The following is a 19,565-nucleotide window of genomic DNA, read 5'->3' as shown; positions in this document are numbered from 1 at the left end:
GCCACCGCTGTGCCTAGGTAGTATTATATATCTTTACTACTACCTGACCCATTTTTCTTCAGTAGCTAATACCCCAATTATATCGGTCTATACTATACTAGGTAATTATGGCTATGTAATATCGGTTACTATAGATACATGTCCATATATTTCTCTAGCATCTGCTACTATTACTATATCTATGTAATACCTTCTACTATAACTATATCTATGTAATACCTTCTACTACAACTATATCTATCTACTATCTTCTACTATAACCATATCCATCTACTATCTTCTACTATAGCTATGTCCAATTACTCATCTACACTACTCTCCTCGTCGCTTACATATTCCAGCTGTTCTGGTGCAGTTACCCATTGATGTGCTTCTTCTTCATCTTTAAGACATTTGACTCCCGCGGTAATGCACTCCAAACAAGCGACAAAGTCCTTACAATCGGAACATTCGAAAAATTCTATGCCAATCGGTATGCATCTAGTGCATACGTCGCACCAAAACACTCTGCTGTTGAAGGGCATGCAGTTATGTTCGAGGACGTCAGATTCGTCCGTGGTCTGAGAAGCATTGTCGCTAGATTGACATAGAAGATCAATCACGCGGATATTATTGCACTTTCGTGCCCAATAAAACACAGTCTTTCCGAAAGCGTCCCTTGAATCCAGAGGTATCTCTCCAATGCAAGCCAATAATTGACCGACTATCTGCTCATGACCGTTTCGTACGGCGGCAAAGAGCGCTGTAGAGCCATAAAAGTCCTTTCTGTGCACATCGGCGACCCATGAAAGAAGAAGAAGGTTTAATATATGATTGTGGCCACGCATAGCCGCATAGAACAATGGTGTGCGCTGATAGACATCGGGACAGTTAACTTCGTCAGATGTGGATAGTTCTAGTAACGTCTCGAAGACCTTTTGGTGGCCTTCTTGACAGGCTATGTGCAAGGCTGTTCTGCCAGTGTAATCAAGGGCGGCCAGTGGGACCCCTTCATTCAAGAAGAGACCAAGCGTATCGAGATGCCCGCCATGTGCCGCTGCGTGCAGCGGTGTCCAGCCGTCGGCGCCCCTCTCAGTGGTTTTGAATCCCTTCTCAAGAAGAAGCTTGATGATGTCAACATGTCCATAATGTGCAGCTAGATGAAGTGGCTTCAAACCTGGATCATCCTCGACTGCAAGGTCACCAATATTATCGAGCAGTAGTTTGACTATCTCAATATTACCCACATGAATAGCAGCTTTAAGGGCAGTACTCCCACTGTTATCGGCAATCGATGGATCAGCGCCGTTCTCTAGCAGGAATTGTACCATATCGACTTTGTTTTTCCATATAGCTTTTACCAGGGGCGTTAATCCATCCGACGTCGATTCGTTTATATCAGCTCCAAGACCAAGGAAGAGCTTAGCAATGTTGACTTGGCCCTCAGAGGATGCCAGCGTAAGTGGTAGCCAATCAGTCTCCAATACCGCATTATGACTTGCACCATTATTAAGTAGTAGCTCCACTACTTCGTAATGGCCATGTCTAATGGCCATACCGAGGGGAGTTCCCGCCTTCCTAGGTCGTGAGGTTGAGACATCAACCCCATGCTCAAGGAGCACCTTGATGACTGAGGTTTGCCCACCTTCGGTCGCAGAGAGAAGTACATCATACCCATCCGGGTCGGTGAAATTAATATCGGCTCCGTATGTGAGCAGAGCGCGAAATATGTCCACACAGCCATAGTAAGCTGCATGTAACAAGACTGTCCAGCCTGCAATATTATCCACAAGAGTCGTGTCGGCGCCATTTTGTAATAATAGCTCTGCTGTTTTCGTATGCCCATTTTGTGTTGCCAATGCCAATGCCGTCATACCCCTAAGGTCTTGCGCATTTATGTCGCTTCCCCAACGGAGAAGTATCCGAACAACTTCAGTGAAGCCAAAGAAGGAGGCACTAATTAATGGCGTACATCCATCTTCATCAACAACAGAGATGTCGACCCCATAGTCTAGCAGCAATTGCACCGACTCGGCTTGTCCCCTAATGGCAGCAGTGTGCAATGGTGTTTGCGAATTCCTCTTTGTCATCATATTATTTTGACGGGAGTCTTGGCTGATCAGCAGCCGGATCACATCTAAATTTCCACGCCCAGCAGCATGATGTAAAGGAATCACGCCTCGAAAATTCTGAATCATGCAATCCGCGCCGTGCTGAAGAAGAAGCTTTGTAATACCAGCATGACCTGAGTGTGCGGCGTAATGCAAGGCCGTCGCTGAGCTGTTGTTAACAGCGTTTAAATCTGCACCATTCTCTAGCAACAGCATTACTAGATCCAGACGGTCTTGATCAACTGCCTTGTGCAAAGCAGTTTCTCCATCATAGCTGGGGCATTTAATATTTGCTCCCGCATCAATTAGAGCCTGCGAAATCGCCTGATTGCCGTTTCCGCAGGCGGCTGCGATGGCTGTCTCACCAAAGTAAGATACTTCATCCAATTGATGCCGATACTCTTCAATCAGTCTCAGAGTGATTGTTGTTATGTCAAGTTTCGAGGCATAATAAACAGGGTTGTTTGGCATCGATTTAGAGAGGGTAGACTGCCTTATCTGTCTCTCATCGTCGTCGTCGCCGCTCATCTCCAAGTAAGCTTCCACTGCCATTCTTTCTCTGGTATCGAACCATTCTTTCCATGCCTCCCAAATTGTACCGTCTATGTCGAATAAAGAGGTGATTAGATAGTCCACCAGCTCATCTTCCAGGCTACCATTGAGGGCATGGTGATGCCAATAGCCTGCCGCGTAATCTCTGAATGACCCCTGAACTTGGTCCGAGTCTTGCTCGTTCTCAAATTGCCAGATTTGCTCATAATGAATGTACCAAAGACAAAGTTGAGCTAAGGTAATGTTTTCGGTCCTTTCATTGGAGGATCTCAGCTTCTCATTTGCCTGTAGAGTATTTCCCGTGGTAGAATCGTGAGAGAGGAAATACTGCTTCACTGAAAAGTGGGTAAGCCGTACGGTGTCGACTCTAGGATCCAACATAATTGAGCTTTTTCGGATACTGAGTAGTGAGCCACCAATCCCCAATATCTCACTATTGACGTACTCGTCATCAATGGAATCGGGCAGCTCGTCTGTAGGTAATTCTTCGTTCTCAAAGCTGATTAACACTGCCTCAGCAATCTCAGCAACAGTCAATGGTCGTATGGCAAAAGTGACCCAGCGGAGTAATGAAAACGCGCGGTCTCTCTCATCCTTTGGGAGTTTGGACAATCTTACCCAGCTTCTATGATACAAACTGTCAAGACCGGAAGGCGTTGTGTCAATAGCATCTTGTAACTGTTTCTGGTTCTTCCAACTGCGGAGGGAGTCTTCTTGGAGCTTCAGCCAGAGAAATTGGCCGCCGCACTTCATGGCCATCTTCTCAGAGATATCAACTTTAAGTGGCTCGCTTTTTTTTGAGAGCTTCTTATCGACAATGCTCCTAGCATAGCGTTTAGTGTCGCTATCAACATCCTCTGGAAGGACACTATACTCGAAGATGGTGGTCTTCATATCCTCGACCCCACAACGGATCTCGGACTCGTCTCTGCTCACGATTAGAACACGTGTAGCTGAGTTTGTGATTGCTTGGTCAAGATTCTCTAGAAAGCTTGTGATTGAATCTCTCCGTCCAGGATTATTTCCTTTATTTAACCATGTGCATTCATCAAGCCCGTCTATGACAAAAACACAACCAGGAACCATCTTGATAATATCCGAAAATATCTCTAAGATGAATGCACGAGTTGCAGTCGGCTCATTCTGCTTCTCCCGCTTCATGCGCACATAGTCAAATGCAGATTCGCTGCGAGATATGACTTCAGATATCCACCAGCGAATAGCCTCATACGGATCGTCGCGGCTTTCGAAATCCGAGGAAAAGAAATAACTCGCCACTGGAGTCTTGACTATTTTCTGGAGGTGTTGGACTAAACGAGAACAAAGAATGGTTTTACCAAACCCAGCCGGTCCATTTATCCACAAGAGTCCAGGCGTTTGGGAACCCTTTGATAAAGACAGCCATTCGTCCAAGACAGGTCGTTTCAGAATCCACTCACAAGTGGCTTCAAGTCTTTTTTTCATGGCATCTTGGTATATTTCATTGGGCGGATGTCGCACTATCCAAGCATGTAATTCCCGGCGCGTCTCTGCGTAAGCCTTTCCCTCCAATCTCTGCAGAGTATCCCGAACCTCTGTTTTCCAAGAGCTGTCAATCTGGGCAGTGGTATTCGGTGACTGAATCCCATTGACAGTTATGGTTTGAGGATTCCCATTGACAGTTGTGGTGTTGACAGTTGTGGTTCGAGATATGGTGTCTATGGGTACAAGGTGATATAAGTGTTGGATTAATTTCCCAAAAAGCTCTACTTGGTCCTCTCGTTTTGCCTTGCCCTTTAGGGCCCATGAGAGCTTTTCCTTTCTGGGCCGAAATGGCTCTGTCAAGCTCCTCACCAGGCTCGGGTTAATAGGGTTCGGAAGCTTTTGATCACTCAAAATTTCGCGGATAATCTCGATAAGTCTGCGCACCGTCTCCAAAGTTTGAGAGTCGGCAAGAGCCTCGTGCTGGTCTTCTGACAGCGCCGTCTGATTCCCTGACAATGCCGTCTGATTCCCTGACAATGCCGTCTGATTCCCTGACAACGCTGTCTGGTCCAGTCCCAAAGTTTTGCCCCATCTCTCAAAGCGGAGCCTGTAGGCCGCGAACTGGGTGGCTAAGATCTGCTCGTCTTTTTTAAAGTGCTTATAGCTATCAACCCTCTTAACCAAGTCAAGACAGGTCGAAAATAGCCCAGCGAGCCCGATAACTCCAACTGCTAGCCCAACAGGGTCCATACCTACTGGGAGGTATGCAGAATGTAAATGAGTGCATGTGTATATGTGAAGCTTACAGGAGGGGTAGCCTCATGATATGATGGATCTTTATATCCTGGTCTCTTAGTGTGGCTATGATATATTAGGCGCCCACCCTTTCCAAAAGCGACTGCCTTGCCGCCCGGCTGTGGTACCACCTCCGATATTTCTCCTACGCGCTCAACGGCGCTTAAAATATACAAATATGTTGACATAGATATATCTAGTACGTGTTAGTAGATATAGGCAAGTCTAGTAGATGTTCGTAGATATAGGTAAGTCTAGTAGATGCTGGTAGATATAGGTAAGTCTAGTAGTTATAGACAATTCTAGTAGATACAGGCAAGTCTAGTAGATGTAGGTAGTCAATTCTAGTAGATGTAGCCAATTTTAGTGGATTTCAACATATCTAGCGGACAAGGATAAGTCTGGAAGTGAGCGCGAGTAGATTCATTCCATGATTAGTCGCTGCAATTTTGCTTGGTAATCGCAGTACAGCCTAGGTATGCCAAACAGCTTTCCCCCTGTCTACTAAAGACGTCTACACAGAATAATTTACCTTTGTCTCATATCTCCAAAGAGCAGTACGAAGAAGCGCAGTCAGTACAATGAAGCAGTACTCATATCACAGAAGAATTTATGTGCGTTGAAAATAGTTCATTAAGTTTGCAAATAAAATGTATACGAACCAGTCATATGATATCAATACCTTCGACAAAAGTGAAGAAAAAAGAGTCAGGCCCCTTGGGCAGTCTCCATGAGTACAAGTAAGAAGAAATGAGTTAGATCTACAATAATCCCTTTTTAAAAACACCACCAAGCCACCGTCTCCCTCCAGTTGTGATCACATTAATGCGTTTATGACATGGCAGCCATGTTCATGGGAAGAGCACCACCCCAGCCACCGGTGGAACCAACACCCTGAGCAGCATTCACAGGGAAGCTACCAGGGGCGCACTGGACGAAGCAAGAGCAGCTACCATCAGCACCAACAGTGCCCTTGCCGGGCTGGATGCTGTTGTCTCCGCCAGCGGGGGGAGCAGCAGCGGGGGGAGCAGACTGAGCAGGAGGAGCAGCCGCAGGAGGAGCGGCAGCAGGAGGAGCAGACTGCGCAGGCGGGGGAGCAGGAGCAGCAGAGCTGGAACCACCAGTGATGGGAGTAGCAGCACCAGTGCCGTTCTGAGCAATAGCCATCTGCTGGAACTGAGCCTGGGTCTTGGCAGCAGTAGGGTTGATGGAGAACACCATGCCCTTACCGCAGTGGCCCTTCTGTCGGCAGTAGAACCCTGGACATTGTTAGAAGCTGTTTTAAGACGTTTCATGCATGCAATTATCTACTTACAGAGAGGAGTAGAGGCCATAACCTGCATAGCAACCTGGGGAGCAGGAGAGATGGTGTTGTTGGGGTTGGCCTGGAAACCAGAGTCCATACCACCGTCGAGCTTCTTGCAAGGAGTGTCGAAAGCAGACTGGGTAACGGTGTGGTTCATAGACTGGAACTCGAAGATGACGGTGTCACCAACGGGGATGTTGTTGAGCTGAGGAGGAGAGTAAACAAGACCAGCAGCTCCTCCGACAGTGACGGTGTGGGTAGCACCGGCAGCGGCAGCGGTTGTAGTCTGTCCTCCAACAGTCACGGTCTCGGTGACGGTGACCTTCTGGTTGTAGGTGGTGGTAGCGGCACCGCCACCAGGGTTGGCCCAGATGATGATGATCTCGGTCAGAGCATTGGCAGTGATGCCGTGACCAGCCATGCCGCTGGCAATGGCGATGCTTCGCTCATCCATCTCTAATTCAACTGATCGGGCAGCGTTATCCGGGTAGGCATTCTGGACCTTGTTGGCCATAGCAAGAGGCGCAGAGGCCAAAGCTAACCAGGAATAAAACTTCATCTTGACGGTGTGGGTGAATTATTGAAAATCTGACTTGTACACGTAAAAAAGGAGAGCTGTCGAAATACTTGAATCAACCAAGTTTAAAGGGCTGGTATGGCGAGGGCCTGCTCGTGAAGCGAATGGAAAGGAAACAGAAAAAAAGAGAGAAAGAGAGCAACTGCCGAAACAATTGGAGACTAGTGATGAGGAAACGAAAGAATGTTTTACTCGACTCGGGGAGGGCTAGACATTTTATCTGTCAAGACGCCATGCGGCCAAGCATAGGGCCAGCCATTTCTGTCTGATGGAACCAGACCCTTGAACCCCCCGTTTCCGAGCTAAAGAGTTGTATTCCGGGGCTCGATGCTTCCGAATCAGCGGCGCTCCGTGCTGCTTTGCGCATTTGGTGGTTTGCAGGGGGTCAAGGAGAAACCTGTAACAGAGTTGTCTCGAGTGGCGTTTGGCGATGTTTTGGCGTGGCCCAGTCACCAACCCCGGTTCAGCGGCTAGGGCCTTGGACCACAAGAAAGCTGCATGTTTCTTGAGAGCCATATGCATGTGTAGCTCTATTGAAGCATTTTCTTAACCGTGAATCAGCTGCGTTTGGTTATCGGTCGCCACGTTAAGCCCCTGTATGATGCTCAGCAAGCGAGAAGGTGGTGGAGATGCAATGCAGAGCACCCCCGGATACGGCAAATAAAGAGTGCACGGCACTGCGCATTGCCGTGCTCTTTTCCAGACTTCTTTAGGTGAGGTGCTAATATCAGTCGGGCATTCATTTTCCTTTTCAGTATGGCCTGAGTAATGCGCAATATCAACTCTGATATTAATTTCATGCGACTAGCGCCATTTCATAAGCCAGAAACGTCCCTTAAAGAAAAAGCCATCGTCAACGCAGAAGCAGACTCAGAGTTGGTGGCTACATCAACGCTGGAGGCCGCAAACTTCCAATTACGCCCGAAATAGCATGGACAGGTCACAATTGTCTGCTATAAGGGGTTGAGGTCAGAACAATTGTCAAGCGCTCGAGGCCAAACTAGTCGCGAGGAACCTCAAACCGCTATTGTGGAGGGTGAAACACGGCTTCCAGATGGGCCGGGGACAGGGCCGTAGCGCATTTCCCATCGGTAGCTTGTCGCTTTTGTAATCCTAGGGAGTCAATGCGATCTCGACTTGGTCTTCCCGACTTGGGTTGCCTTCACCGGATCTATCGAAACGCGACCTAGCGATCTTTCTCCCTTCAATTTAAGGCTCCTTCGCTACCAGACTGACAGCAAGGAGAGAAAGCTTGGGGCCTGGAGCCTAGAACCTGTCCGCCCGCAGAATCCCCACAATGACAGCCAAAAGAGTTAATAATCAAATTGTAGCCTGCAGAATGCAGATGGTTGAAGAAAGAGGTAAGAAAGAGGCGGAAAGGAAAGAAGAATAGCATGCAGTGTTGAGCCGCAACGATTCGCTGCAAGACGAGTATCATCTTTGGTCCAGACGTGAGATCAAACAAACGCGTAATTCTAGTAGTGGCTTTATCACGAATTCCATAATGCAGAAGCCTTATCCGTTCCGACCACTATTCAACATGAAACAAATGATCCGATAAGAAGCTATCGGTTCGCAGCGTGGCTGAAATCGGTAGAGCTTGACCAAACATCCATGCATTGAGATAAATTGGAAATGCACTGACACGTTGTTTCCACCAGCGCCATCCTGAGACGCCAAAGGCCCAAAGCATCGCAACGGTTGCCGTACTAGCAGGGCTGTGGAACACCATTTGTCGCAGTGTTTCCACCCCAGCTTCACCATTCAACTGTGGCGCAGCAGTTCCTCTCCCCGCGATCAGTTAGTCGACACCGACGGACGGGCCCAGCTTCATTTAACGTGGTCCGGGTCAGGGCTGCGGTGCCTGCTGCTGTGCTTGCTGCTGCCCCTCAAACAGGCCGGTATAATAGCCAGCGTAGTACCATGACATGAGGAGCTTTTTCAGATTGTCATCGCGCACTGTTAATCGCAGCTCGGAAAGTTTCCCCAGTGTCAGTGCGGCATCTTCAAGGAACATCGGATAAGAACAGGGGTATCGCCTTGCTCGCTCATGTTACTGACCTGTGCCAAGGATTGCCTGAGACGGAAACGCGTTAGGGATGGAGCTTAAGCCGTGCCCCGGTTGTGAGCTATGCTGCTCAGAGGAATCCTACAATTCTTTGGTAAGCTGAAATTTCCAAATAGCCATGACAGGAGCAGGATCTTTGCAGATGATAGACGGTTGGTTTCTTAGCCTGTGCGTCGAAACATACGTTCATTGCTGCATCAGCGTCGTTGCTCGGCAGTTCCTCGACGTGTTTCTCGGTCTCGGTCACGGTCTCGGCCACTGGTTGACTGCCTGATTCGTCCACTTTGAGAGCCTCTGTGACCCTATATTCAGCGTCAACATCAAACCAGACAACCATTGAGCCTGGGATGAGATAGGTAGACACACTTATTGGATGAACTAGCGTCGGCTTCTCCCAAGTCTCGGATGTTGCCGCCTTTTGCATGGATGCTGTGGTATTTCTACTCTGGTTAAGGCAATGCCTCTCTGTCTCATTTTGTCAGGGCCTTACTTTGTACTCCTTCAGAGCCTGGTTCCAGGAATCGATCAGGAGAGAGTCGTCCCAGACTTCTTCGTGGTGAGTATCGGCTTCATCCATATTCATTGTGATGAAAATGCGAAGTTTGAATATTGAGGTTGGTAAGGTAGAGAGATGAAAAGAGTGAATGGAAGAAGGAGCTGCCAAACGCAACGACCTAAGCCTAGTTGAGCAGCGCAAGAAGTACAATTTATTCATCAAGCTTTTACGTGAACGCTGCACTGGATTCCCTATGAAGCCAATTACTAAGAAATAAATCAACACCAACTTACAGAGGGTATTCACACGGCCAAGTCGATAATTATTTGTTGAAATCTTGATATCCTTCCTCAACACTTCAAGCGTACCCTGGACAATCATCATTGATAAAAAGTGCCCTGAATTATCGACAGAGCTTGTTACTGAAACCGGCATAGCGGCTGTTAGTGGACATGAACCCCCCACCAATGGCGCATGTTCGGCGCTTTCACCGCCCAAGAAAAACGGCAGAATTGTAAATTTTCCAGTAATTTTTTTTGGGACGCAAGTTTGCGACGATTCGCCCATCGCCTTCAAGGTACGACAAAACATCACAGTCCACATCATGGCGCGAGTACTTCGCAATAGAGCGGGTAAGAATTATTTTACGGCTATTTTAAACGACCTTCATCTAATTGTGTATAGTTGCGTCACCGAAAACCACCGACGCCGTAAAGCCTGACAGCACCCCAAAGGGCAAGAGAAAGGGTATGGCCAGCGACTCGAATTGACTTACCTCCACCTCATGCTGATATATATTTCATCGCAGCCGCTGAAGAGCCTTCTCCCGTTGTGCTGAAGAAGCAGAAATCCTCCAAGAAGGAAGATGTGGAGACCAAGGCAGCCAAGTCACCCAAGGTAGCCAAGTCACCAAAGACTAAGAAGGAGGAGAAGAAGAAAGAAGAAGAAGAAAAGAAGCAAGATGTGATTGACATGGATGAAGATTCCGAGTCTGAGGGACAAGAAGATGAGGGTAACCTTCAGGCTCTGGCCGTCAACATTGACCCGGAAGAAGAAGCCCCCATCAATGACGAAGGATTCCAACCCGGTCAGGACGTTGGCAAGATCCCCAAGGTCTCCAAAGATGTTCAGAAGTCGATCAAGGCTTCAAAGGAAGAGCCTGGCGTTGTTTACATTGGCCGAATACCCCATGGTTTCTACGAATACGAAATGAAGCAATACCTGTCTCAATTCGGCCCCATCTCCCGGCTGCGTCTATCACGCAACAAGAAGACTGGCGCCAGCAAGCACTTTGCCTTTGTCGAATTTAACGAGGCCAGCACTGCCGAGATTGTCTCAAAGACGATGGACAACTATCTGTTGTTTGGACACATTTTGAAATGCAAGGTTCTCTCCAAGGACCAGGTACATGACGACTTGTTCAAGGGAGCGAACAGAAGATTCAAGAAGGTGCCGTGGAATAAGATGGCTGGTATCCAGTTGGAAAAGCCTCTGACTGAGTCGGCCTGGGAAGCCAAGGTTGCAAAGGAGCGAGGTAACCGGGCAAAGAAGGCTGCCAAGCTCAAGGAGTTGGGTTACGAGTTTGAGGCGCCAGAGCTCAAGAAGGTTCCTGCACCTATTGCCGCGGCGATTGAGAATGGAGAGAAGGTCAAGGCGATTGAGGCTGCTCCAGAGGTAGCCCCGGAGGAAGAGAAGCCTGCTGAAGAGACGGAGGAAGATTCAACAGAAAAGGCCCCGGCGAAGACAAAATCGGCTGCCACTCCCAAGAAGGCAGCCAAGGCCAAGGCCACCAAGTCGACGACGACAAGGACGAGGAAGACCAAGGCTTGAGCCCAATAATCGGTGATTATTATACATATATTTGATTTCACACTCGGCAGGTTCATTACGGCGCAGTGGTTTAATAAAATACAAGTGCACTTTATCTTGACAAAAACTCATTCTCTTCCCTCTGTGAAAGAAAGAAAAATGTCGTATCCAAATATGTTCGCACATAAGCGAACCCGTCGCGCTCGTGAGATTATTGAGCAAGCAACGGGATTATAAAAGGCGAGATTATCTACTTCGCGCGAGATTGTGAAAAAGCCATTAGTGGTATGATCTCCTTCATTAGTGTGATGGCGAAGATATTGTAAGATGAAGAGAAAAGAAGAAAAAAAAAATGAAAAAAGCCCGCGGAAGTGGAGGACTTTGATAAGGGAAAATCGTGATGACTAAGCCCGCCGACCGAATGCGGCATGGGGATACGTACGACAATCTGCACCAGGGCCTCGTATCCCACGATAGTCTCGTATTGGAACACTTGTCTTCTGCAAGCCGCCTCTCTCACGCGTGTCCAATCCTTCTAGAAGTGTTGAGAACCCTTGTCTGTCTCTCTATTTTTGGCCCGCTGTCTCAATTGCTCCCTCAGCAGGTCGAGGCCGCATCGCCACCTCAAACCTCAGCTTCAGCTATACGAGTATCCGCAGCATCGAATAGACGAATCGGAGTCGACGCCGCGGAGGAGCTCGATCGCTGATTTGGCAATCCCGCACGCCCTTGCGCCAGAGATACTCGTACGAGGGCGCGATATAAGGGCCTTGGAGTCGCCCAGAGACATCGCAGCGAGCCGCATGCAACCTCTTTAACACCTGCCTACCATGTCGTCGACAGCGGCCACGGAGCCCAGCCTAGCGTCCAATTCAGGTTAGTCGTGATTCTCACGAGAGCTGGCGGGATGTCGTATGCTAAAGCTAGTGATGGGACAGCGGCAAAGAAGAAGAACAACAAGAAAAAGAAGAATGCGAACAAGAGCAAGGAGCCGGCGCAGACGAGCAACGGCGATGCCAGAATCGACAAGGACGAGCTAGACGACGAGCCAGACACTCCCACGACCGCCGTAAGCCAGTGCTGAAGCTTCGATTTCTGTATAATCGCGCTAATCACGTTGCTAGGAAATCCCAAGTACGAGTAATGTCGACAACACCGAAGAGCCAAAGAGCGAGACCAACGGACACCCAGTAGCGCCGTCGAACCACGATCTTCCTGAGCCGCATGCGCCTGCGCAGCAACCCGACGGCGAATCCGACACATCGGCCAAGCTAGAAGCCATGAGTAAAGAGCGAGAGGCCCTCCGAGTCGAGGTTGAGCAGCTGCGAAAACAACTGGAAAGCATTCAAGAGAATCACCAGGCTGAGGTGTCACAATTGCAGGCGGAACTAGAAGACAGCAATGCCGCAAGAGAGACCGCCGAGGAGCAATACCAGACACTACTTGGGCGAGTCGAGAAGATTAAGGAGACTCTGAGTGACCGACTTAAGCGAGACAAGGCCGAGCTAGAAGAGGCAAAAGAACACATAGAAGAGCTTGAGGCGCAAAACGAGGAGCTTCGAAATGCAGCAGAGTCGTCCAGCGAGAGCTTGGCAAAGGTTCGAGAAGAGCTCCAAGATGCCACACGAGAGCTTACGACACTCCGAAGTCGCAATAACTTGTCTGCAAACAATTGGGGGAAGGAGAGGGAAGAGCTCATTAGGTCCATCCAGCATCTCAAGGAGGAGATGGAGACAACCTCCAATGCCATGGGCGAATGGGAGGTCATTGCCATGGAGGAGCGTTCTATCAAAGAGAACCTTGGAGACAAAGTTGCCGAGCTGGAGGAAGAAGTTGTCGGGTTAAGAGAAGGATACGAGGCGGCTGCCGCCGAGCGCGATAGCCAGGCGACACTAATCGACAACCTTCAAAATGCGCTACGAGAGATCCAAGATGCCCGAAAGAAGGAGCTTCGCGACTTAGTTGAGACCAGTGAAGCCCAGCTCCAAGAGCAGAAGAAATTGGTACAGGAAGCTGTCGCGAAAGCTACAGAAGCACAAGAAGCCAAGGCCGAGCTCGTCAAGGAACTCGAGCGCACCGTTCCCTTTGAGAAGGAGGTCAAAGAGAAGAATCTTCTCATCGGAAAGTTGCGACACGAGGCTATCGTGCTAAATGACCACCTCACCAAAGCCCTGAGATATCTCAAAAAGACAAAACCAGAAGACAACGTTGACAGGTAAGCACTATCCCCTATTGAAAGAATATGACAGTCATACTAATATATATCAACAGACAAGTCGTCACAAATCATTTACTCCATTTCCTCACACTAGACCGAGGCGACGCCAAGCGCTTCCAAGTTTTGCAAGTCATGGCCGGCTACCTGAACTGGACTGACGAACAACGCGAACAAGCTGGACTTGCTCGTCCGGGAGGGTCTACGAACAGTCTTCGTCTTCCTCTCTCGCCCTTCCAGCGCACTCCTAGCTCACCATCACTAAGTGCCGATATATTCTCCGAGCCTTCATCTGCAAGAGACCGGGAGTCCCTAGCGGAGCTCTGGGCTGGCTTTCTGGAACGTAGTGCACAAGAGGGAACCAGCGATGGCCCCTCAAGAAAAGGCAGCACAAGTAGCGTAGCAACTGCAGGTGTGACAATAGGGCGTCCAGAATCTAGGTCTTGATGTAGCTATTAGACAATGATAGATATTTTACAGCGCAATACATATTTCGGCATCGACGAAATGACTCAAAGATTGTAGATGAAATGCAACTAAAGTGGAAGATGAACACAAAACAAATGCGTATATGAAATGCTATGCTATGCCAGGTCTCTATTCTTGTTGCATTGGTCGCAGGACGTTCTGAGTGTATGTCTCTGCATCCCTCGTAATGTTTTGGATATCAATCCTGTTGCTCAAGGCGTCGTTTACGCCATCAATGACCTCTCGCTCCTCCATCACCTCACCCATCAGCCGGACCTCATGCTGCCAATAGGCTTGGGAGCGCGACCGTAGATCTTCATCGCGCATGATTGTGTTCTTCACTATTCCAGCTGCATTCACCTTGCTCCTGGCAGCTACAAGTGCTCGGTTGACAAGCTCAATCCGTTCCGCCGGAGATGGGGGTAGCACAAATGCACGATTGGTAGATGAAAGGTATAAAACATATGCAATGGCCGCATCTAGTGCCGCAAGAGCAACAAATCGGTAGCTTCGCATCGTCCAGTAAAAGAAGTCCAAGTCGTTAAGCCGAAGCGCCCTCGAGTTGGCCTGGTAATTGTAAGAGCTGACAAAGTACACCTCCAGCCCAGCGAGAATGCCAGAACAAATTGTCGCCGTCGTTCTCCATTGCGAGCCGTATTTTCCTGTCACTGATGGACTTGTGACGATGGCGAGGATGATCAGGTTGCCAATGTGTGGCCACAATATTGAAGGAAGAGCATAGTAGAAGTAGCTCTTGGGTTCATCGGCTGTGCAGAAGATACATTCGGCTAGCACCTCCGGGCCGTACTGGAAATACAGCAGCCGGCTTTCCAAGTTGACAAACTTGGATCTCAGGGTATGATCCCACGCCGTGAAGGCATTTTCAGGTCGTAAAGCCGATACACGGTTGAACAGCACATCGACCGGTATTTGCAGTCGGCTTTGAGTCTTGGTGAATATGTTCTCTGGTGAAGCGGCCGGTAGTGTTTTCACGACAAGTAGAAACGCAAAGAAGTAGAGCATAAAGACAACTACACGAATCATCGGCGGAAGGGGTTGCACGGAGAGGCCATGTCGTTTGGGAGCTGCTCGGACGCTGCGATAGTAGGAGATGGCCTTTGGGAGCAGCATAGGCCCAAAGAAAAGGACAAATGCGCGGATGCTATGATTGAAAGGATTAGTATTTCCTCCAGTATGCATAGTTTAACAGTTATGTACTCACGAATCCCAAGAGATTGCCATTTTGAACGCCACACTCCGCTTAACAAAGCATGGGTGAGTAGGTGAAAGGGCAAAGTGGCCAGCGAGAGATGGACAAGGCTGAGAAGCCAAAAGTCCAGGTGGCGTCAACATATCTGCAGCCTTGTGGTGTTATCTAATCGCGGCGGGGTGCATGTGACGAATCAAAAGCACGGCGTATCTGTAGCCAACTTACCTGCTTAGTCACATGTTTGAGGAAAGTTTCATCTGCTGAATGATTACGGAGTACTAAGGTACTAAGACTACCTTACCCTGGAGAATAAAAACGAAAATAATAAATGAGCAGTTTGCTATATGAATCAGAGTAGATGCAATTTAGAGGCTGCATTGATATGAAATAGAGTGTATATAATATATAGTGTCCGTTGTTAAGCAGAGTCTCTATGATTCGAAACTTACATAGGTACATTGGTGATTTCACTGTAGTTTGTGAATTTACTATATGGCTTTACGACAGATGCATCACCAGTCAGTAAGGGTTTTTTTTACCGCAAAGGTGCTTCAAAAAGTAAAAACAATTTCTTCCTCTCAAAAATTTACACACAAGGATTGCGCATCACGCGGATACCCTATCTAGTATGTACGACGCGCTTTTTAACAATACCACTTTGTGGCATTTTTTTTTTTTTTTTTTTTTTTTTTTTTTTTTTTCTTTTGATATACTAGCCCCTGATATAAACCTGTGCTTCTATACGATACCGCTCGCTCGCAACATATCAGCATTAAATAACTGCTAAGCCAACATTTACAAATCTAGATTAATTATGTGATTGCTCAATTTGGAATCAAGTATCTGCTAATACTGTTATATGCATGTAATGGGTTGGTAATGAAGAGGCCTAGCCGTAGCGATGTCACAAGCAATTAGTAAATTACAAGGGGAAAAAAGGGACACAAAGGTCGAACTTTTTTTGCTAGAATAATAATAGCAATGCCGCAACAAAATATCAATTTCGCTATTATCCATGGCTATACCTGGTTAAGCCAAAAAACGCTTCCCCCTCTTCACCTAGATCGTCCCAAATTTGCGCCGTATTGTCAAAGTCTCAAGGAGCGCCTGATTTCGCCGTGCCGTGTTTTCTTCCATCTCTTGCTATGCTGTTGGGTTATTTGCATGTCCAGTAACATCCAAAGCTGAAGCGCCCAATTCAGTCGGTTTCTTCGCTTTTGCGTCCCTTTTCTCTTGTAATGCCTTTGCTGCCGCTAGCTCTTTCTCGGCATTGGCTGTTGCCTTGGTAAGTTGACTGGTTCGTGAGAGGTATTGGGTAGATTTGGTTGTTCGGACCTTTGGCTTGCTTCTGCCGCATCTTTTCGGCATCGCTCAACTTGGATTTTGCTTGCTCGTAGCCGTCTTTCTTATTGCCGCCTTTCTGTAAAGATATAACACCGAATTAGTCCACCTGTTGAGAATTATATGCAAAATCGACTCACATTTTTAGCCGCATTCTTCTGGTTTTTTTCTCGCGCCAAATCACGCTGATTTCCGCGGGCCATGATAGCGACAGTGGAGTGATACTGCTACTGGTGAAGAATGATACAGATGAGGATGTGAGGATGGATCAAGAAGAGGCTTTAGTTCGCGTCGAGTATCTACGTGGACTTACGGTAGTGGCCTCAGAGCCAATCGGAGAATGCCGTGGCTAGGGTCCGTAAGCATTCCATCTAAAGCCACTAATATATTCCGGCTTGTAACTCCTCATACTTTACACTACGTGAGGGTACTTGCGTCTGTGCTCTCCCTCGACGTGTGCCGTGTCTCGCTACTTGAGTTGACGATCTATCGCCGTTATATGACCATCCGATGTCGAGGGCAACTATGCAGGGACTTCCGCATTCGATATGCGAACCCTGTTTGCGACCCAGGCATTCGGTACAAATCTCGGCGGCTAGGTTGAATTCGAGCCCGTTGCCGAAGGTGCCAGAAGGTCTTCGGTATAGGTAGTGCCATGGTCAGCCTTGCATATTCCTTTTCCTCCCATGTTCTCGGGACTAAAAGAAGAGCAGAGAGGCTTTCAAATAGAGAGAGCTGCCTTTTTGAATATCCCGGGCGCATTGACTATTTAAGAATCCATCCCGGCAGTTTGATGCATGAGACCCAACGACTTCGGTTCCTGTTCCGGCCATGAGACTTGAATCTCGAGCCAACAACACAGTGCCAGATACAGTGCCGGAAAGCTGTTCGGCACCGAGTGCAACTCCAACGTTTCCGAGACATTGGATTCTGCAACGGATAGTCGAAAGGCTAAAGACGTAATAAGCTTTATTTTTATTTACTTTCTTATTTACAAAAATGTGCGTGTGTGTTGATGCCACAAGCATTCCCATATTTGGTCGCACCAAAGGTTGTTAACATCGGGGACGAGAGTTGCCTCGCGCTAAGTACTGGTACTTGCTTCACGCCCTTTGATCGCTGGTAATTGTGCCGTGGGTACGTACCGGAGTAGCGCTTCAGCACAGGGCCTGCAGAACTGCTGAAACACTTACACGCGCATTCGCAGCCAATCAACCCGCCTCACAATCCCGGCCTTGAGATGGAACCAAAGACTCCCAACGGATGGCCTGTTTCTCGGCCGCTTGCCGCCGCGACTTCATTGGATCTTGTCAAACGACGCATTATCTCATCATGGCCCGATGCTGCTATTTGCAGACCCTCGGCGTGGCAGTAGTCTCTGACAGGGCTTGCATAGGTGAGGTGGGATCGCGGCTCTGATTAGGAGCTCTGGAGCTTGATCGGAGTTGCAAGCGCGGCCATTGATGGCGGCCGGATTGCTTATGAAACAAGCTGTTCTCGGCGCGGCTAATATTTTTCTATTTTTCTATTCTGGCCCCTGGCCTGCTGGAGTGGTTCTGCGGGAAACGATTGGCCTTGGAGGCTGGCGGGTGTTTGGCTGAAGCTGTGAATGAGACGACGGCCAGCTGTTTGCTGCGAGCGCCCCCATGATCTGTTGGATGCGCGTCAGAGGAGCGCTACTTTTTCTCCAGCTGTGCTTTGTTTCAGCAGCAGGGGCTTTGTCTTTGCTTCTCTCGTGAGGGCGGCAAGCGGCCGTGTTGTGGTTGGCATCGATTGGGTGCGTAGTTCTTAATAAAGAAGTGCTGAGCCTCTCTCTTCAGATTGTCCACACCGTTTCTTCCAGCGTGCTTTTCGGATTTGCCCATCACTTTTCTTTTTCTTATTGTCTTGCCTAACAATGGTGTTTGTGTGAAAAGATATTGAAGCTTCTTTCCAATCGTTTTCTAGTAGCTTCACATTCTTTTCTAGCTTTCCTTCCACTCTCCTTTCTTCATACTCTTCATCTTCATCGCCACCGGGCTGGTTCCCTCATCCTCTCGACCTCTCTCTGTGCATCTACTAGGCTTTGTTCTGTCGCCAAAATCTACACGACTTGAACGCAATACACTGCTTGAACTGTTGCGTTTCACATTCATTCACTGACGGGCAGCATCTACTGTTCAAGCCTCTTCATAGTGAGTATTTCAGCCCGACCAACCGTCCAACTCCCCCGGCTGACCATTTTCTGTAGCACTCATTCCAACACAACTACCTTTTCACGAGCGATTACGATTACCATGGCTGGCTTCATGAAATCACCGGCTCTCCGAGGCGCTGGGCTGGTCGTTCTCCAGGCTCTTCGAGTGGCCACCGTTATTACCCTCCTGACTGCCGGCGCCGCCTGCTGGATCCTGATCATCAACGTCGAAAAGAACAAGCCGTACTTCATCTTTGAGTGCTTTACTCTCTTTTTCGTTTCCGTTTTCTGCTCTTTACTCGCTGTTTCGGAACTTGCATTTGCGGAATTTATCAAGGTTTACCTGCGTCGCATGTGGCCCGTCCTGTCCGACCACCATGGACTTAGCTGGCTGGGCTTTGGAATGATCATCATCGGCTGCAACATCTTGGGAATGCTTAATCACGACTTGAAGATGTCCTCTGCCCTGTCATCGCTGGTGCTGGCTGCGGGCATCCTGGCCTTCATCTTTGGCTTTCTCAACGTCGTCTGCTCCTTTATCTGGTGTGATAGAAAAGAAGGCATTACGTCTCGCGACATTCGAGCAAATGGCTCGCTGGCTCAATCGCAACGCCAGTATACCGAATACGACAACTCTATCCGGGCATCTCCCATCAGAAACGAAAAGTACAGAAGCAAGATTGCCTCCATGTTCTGGAAGAAGGAAAAGGACGAATACGCGAATGGACATCCCGAGATCAGCCCTCCCTACACTAGCCACCCGGCCCGTGACATCGAAGCACAGAGCGACAGTCCTATTATTCCAGGACTCAAGCGCCCTGACACGGCTTTGCACCCAATGAACAGTCGCAGTATTCGCAGCAGTCGGTATTCTGAGGCCAACATGTCACGGTTTTGATTGCAGTCAAACAAAGGCAGAGCCTGGGCCCTCTTCCTCTCGAAGGGGAAAATGGAACAAAGAAAATTAAAAATAAAATAAATGGAAAAAAGAAAGGAAC

General features: G+C 48.4%; 7 protein-coding genes across 7 annotated transcripts; 3 read left to right on the top strand and 4 right to left on the bottom strand.

Annotated features, from left to right (window-relative positions):
* Positions 1-299: 299 nt before the first annotated feature.
* T069G_04881 (ankyrin repeats (3 copies) domain-containing protein) lies at positions 300-4,856 on the bottom strand (the record flags this gene model as incomplete). The annotated part of the gene is made up of 8 exons (XM_056172091.1): positions 300-434; positions 492-1,135; positions 1,223-1,557; positions 1,654-2,116; positions 2,216-2,927; positions 3,000-3,042; positions 3,088-4,636; positions 4,694-4,856. 8 exons carry the CDS (start codon positions 4,854-4,856, stop codon positions 300-302), a joined length of 4,044 nt encoding a protein of 1,347 aa, XP_056028949.1.
* An 876-nt stretch (positions 4,857-5,732) lies between these two features.
* On the bottom strand, positions 5,733-6,766 carry T069G_04880 (uncharacterized protein; the record flags this gene model as incomplete). The annotated part of the gene is made up of 2 exons (XM_056172090.1): positions 5,733-6,160; positions 6,217-6,766. 2 exons carry the CDS (start codon positions 6,764-6,766, stop codon positions 5,733-5,735), a joined length of 978 nt encoding a protein of 325 aa, XP_056028948.1.
* Positions 6,767-8,633: 1,867 nt separating this feature from the next.
* Positions 8,634-9,435, bottom strand: T069G_04879 (uncharacterized protein; the record flags this gene model as incomplete). The annotated part of the gene is made up of 5 exons (XM_056172089.1): positions 8,634-8,743; positions 8,846-8,933; positions 9,037-9,154; positions 9,219-9,292; positions 9,343-9,435. The coding sequence occupies 5 exons, from the start codon at positions 9,433-9,435 to the stop codon at positions 8,634-8,636; spliced, it is 483 nt and encodes a 160-aa protein (XP_056028947.1).
* Positions 9,436-9,952: 517 nt separating this feature from the next.
* Positions 9,953-11,178, top strand: T069G_04878 (RNA recognition motif domain-containing protein; the record flags this gene model as incomplete). Its single annotated transcript, XM_056172088.1, has 3 exons — positions 9,953-9,980; positions 10,033-10,095; positions 10,157-11,178. 3 exons carry the CDS (start codon positions 9,953-9,955, stop codon positions 11,176-11,178), a joined length of 1,113 nt encoding a protein of 370 aa, XP_056028946.1.
* Positions 11,179-11,987: 809 nt separating this feature from the next.
* T069G_04877 (GRIP-related arf-binding domain-containing protein) lies at positions 11,988-13,819 on the top strand (the record flags this gene model as incomplete). The annotated part of the gene is made up of 6 exons (XM_056172087.1): positions 11,988-12,033; positions 12,096-12,226; positions 12,282-12,464; positions 12,540-13,372; positions 13,429-13,558; positions 13,613-13,819. 6 exons carry the CDS (start codon positions 11,988-11,990, stop codon positions 13,817-13,819), a joined length of 1,530 nt encoding a protein of 509 aa, XP_056028945.1.
* Positions 13,820-13,969: 150 nt separating this feature from the next.
* T069G_04876 (uncharacterized protein) lies at positions 13,970-15,082 on the bottom strand (the record flags this gene model as incomplete). Its single annotated transcript, XM_056172086.1, has 2 exons — positions 13,970-15,002; positions 15,063-15,082. The coding sequence occupies 2 exons, from the start codon at positions 15,080-15,082 to the stop codon at positions 13,970-13,972; spliced, it is 1,053 nt and encodes a 350-aa protein (XP_056028944.1).
* Positions 15,083-18,667: 3,585 nt separating this feature from the next.
* On the top strand, positions 18,668-19,465 carry T069G_04875 (uncharacterized protein; the record flags this gene model as incomplete). Its single annotated transcript, XM_056172085.1, has 1 exon — positions 18,668-19,465. One exon carries the CDS (start codon positions 18,668-18,670, stop codon positions 19,463-19,465), a length of 798 nt encoding a protein of 265 aa, XP_056028943.1.
* Between the last annotated feature and the right edge of the window lie 100 nt (positions 19,466-19,565).

This window comes from Trichoderma breve, chromosome 3 (assembly GCF_028502605.1).
Source record: "Trichoderma breve strain T069 chromosome 3, whole genome shotgun sequence".
NCBI classification, from domain to species: Eukaryota; Fungi; Ascomycota; class Sordariomycetes; order Hypocreales; family Hypocreaceae; genus Trichoderma; species Trichoderma breve.
The sequence above is the reverse complement of the archived record's forward strand: the minus strand, read 5'-3'. Positions and strand labels throughout refer to the sequence as shown.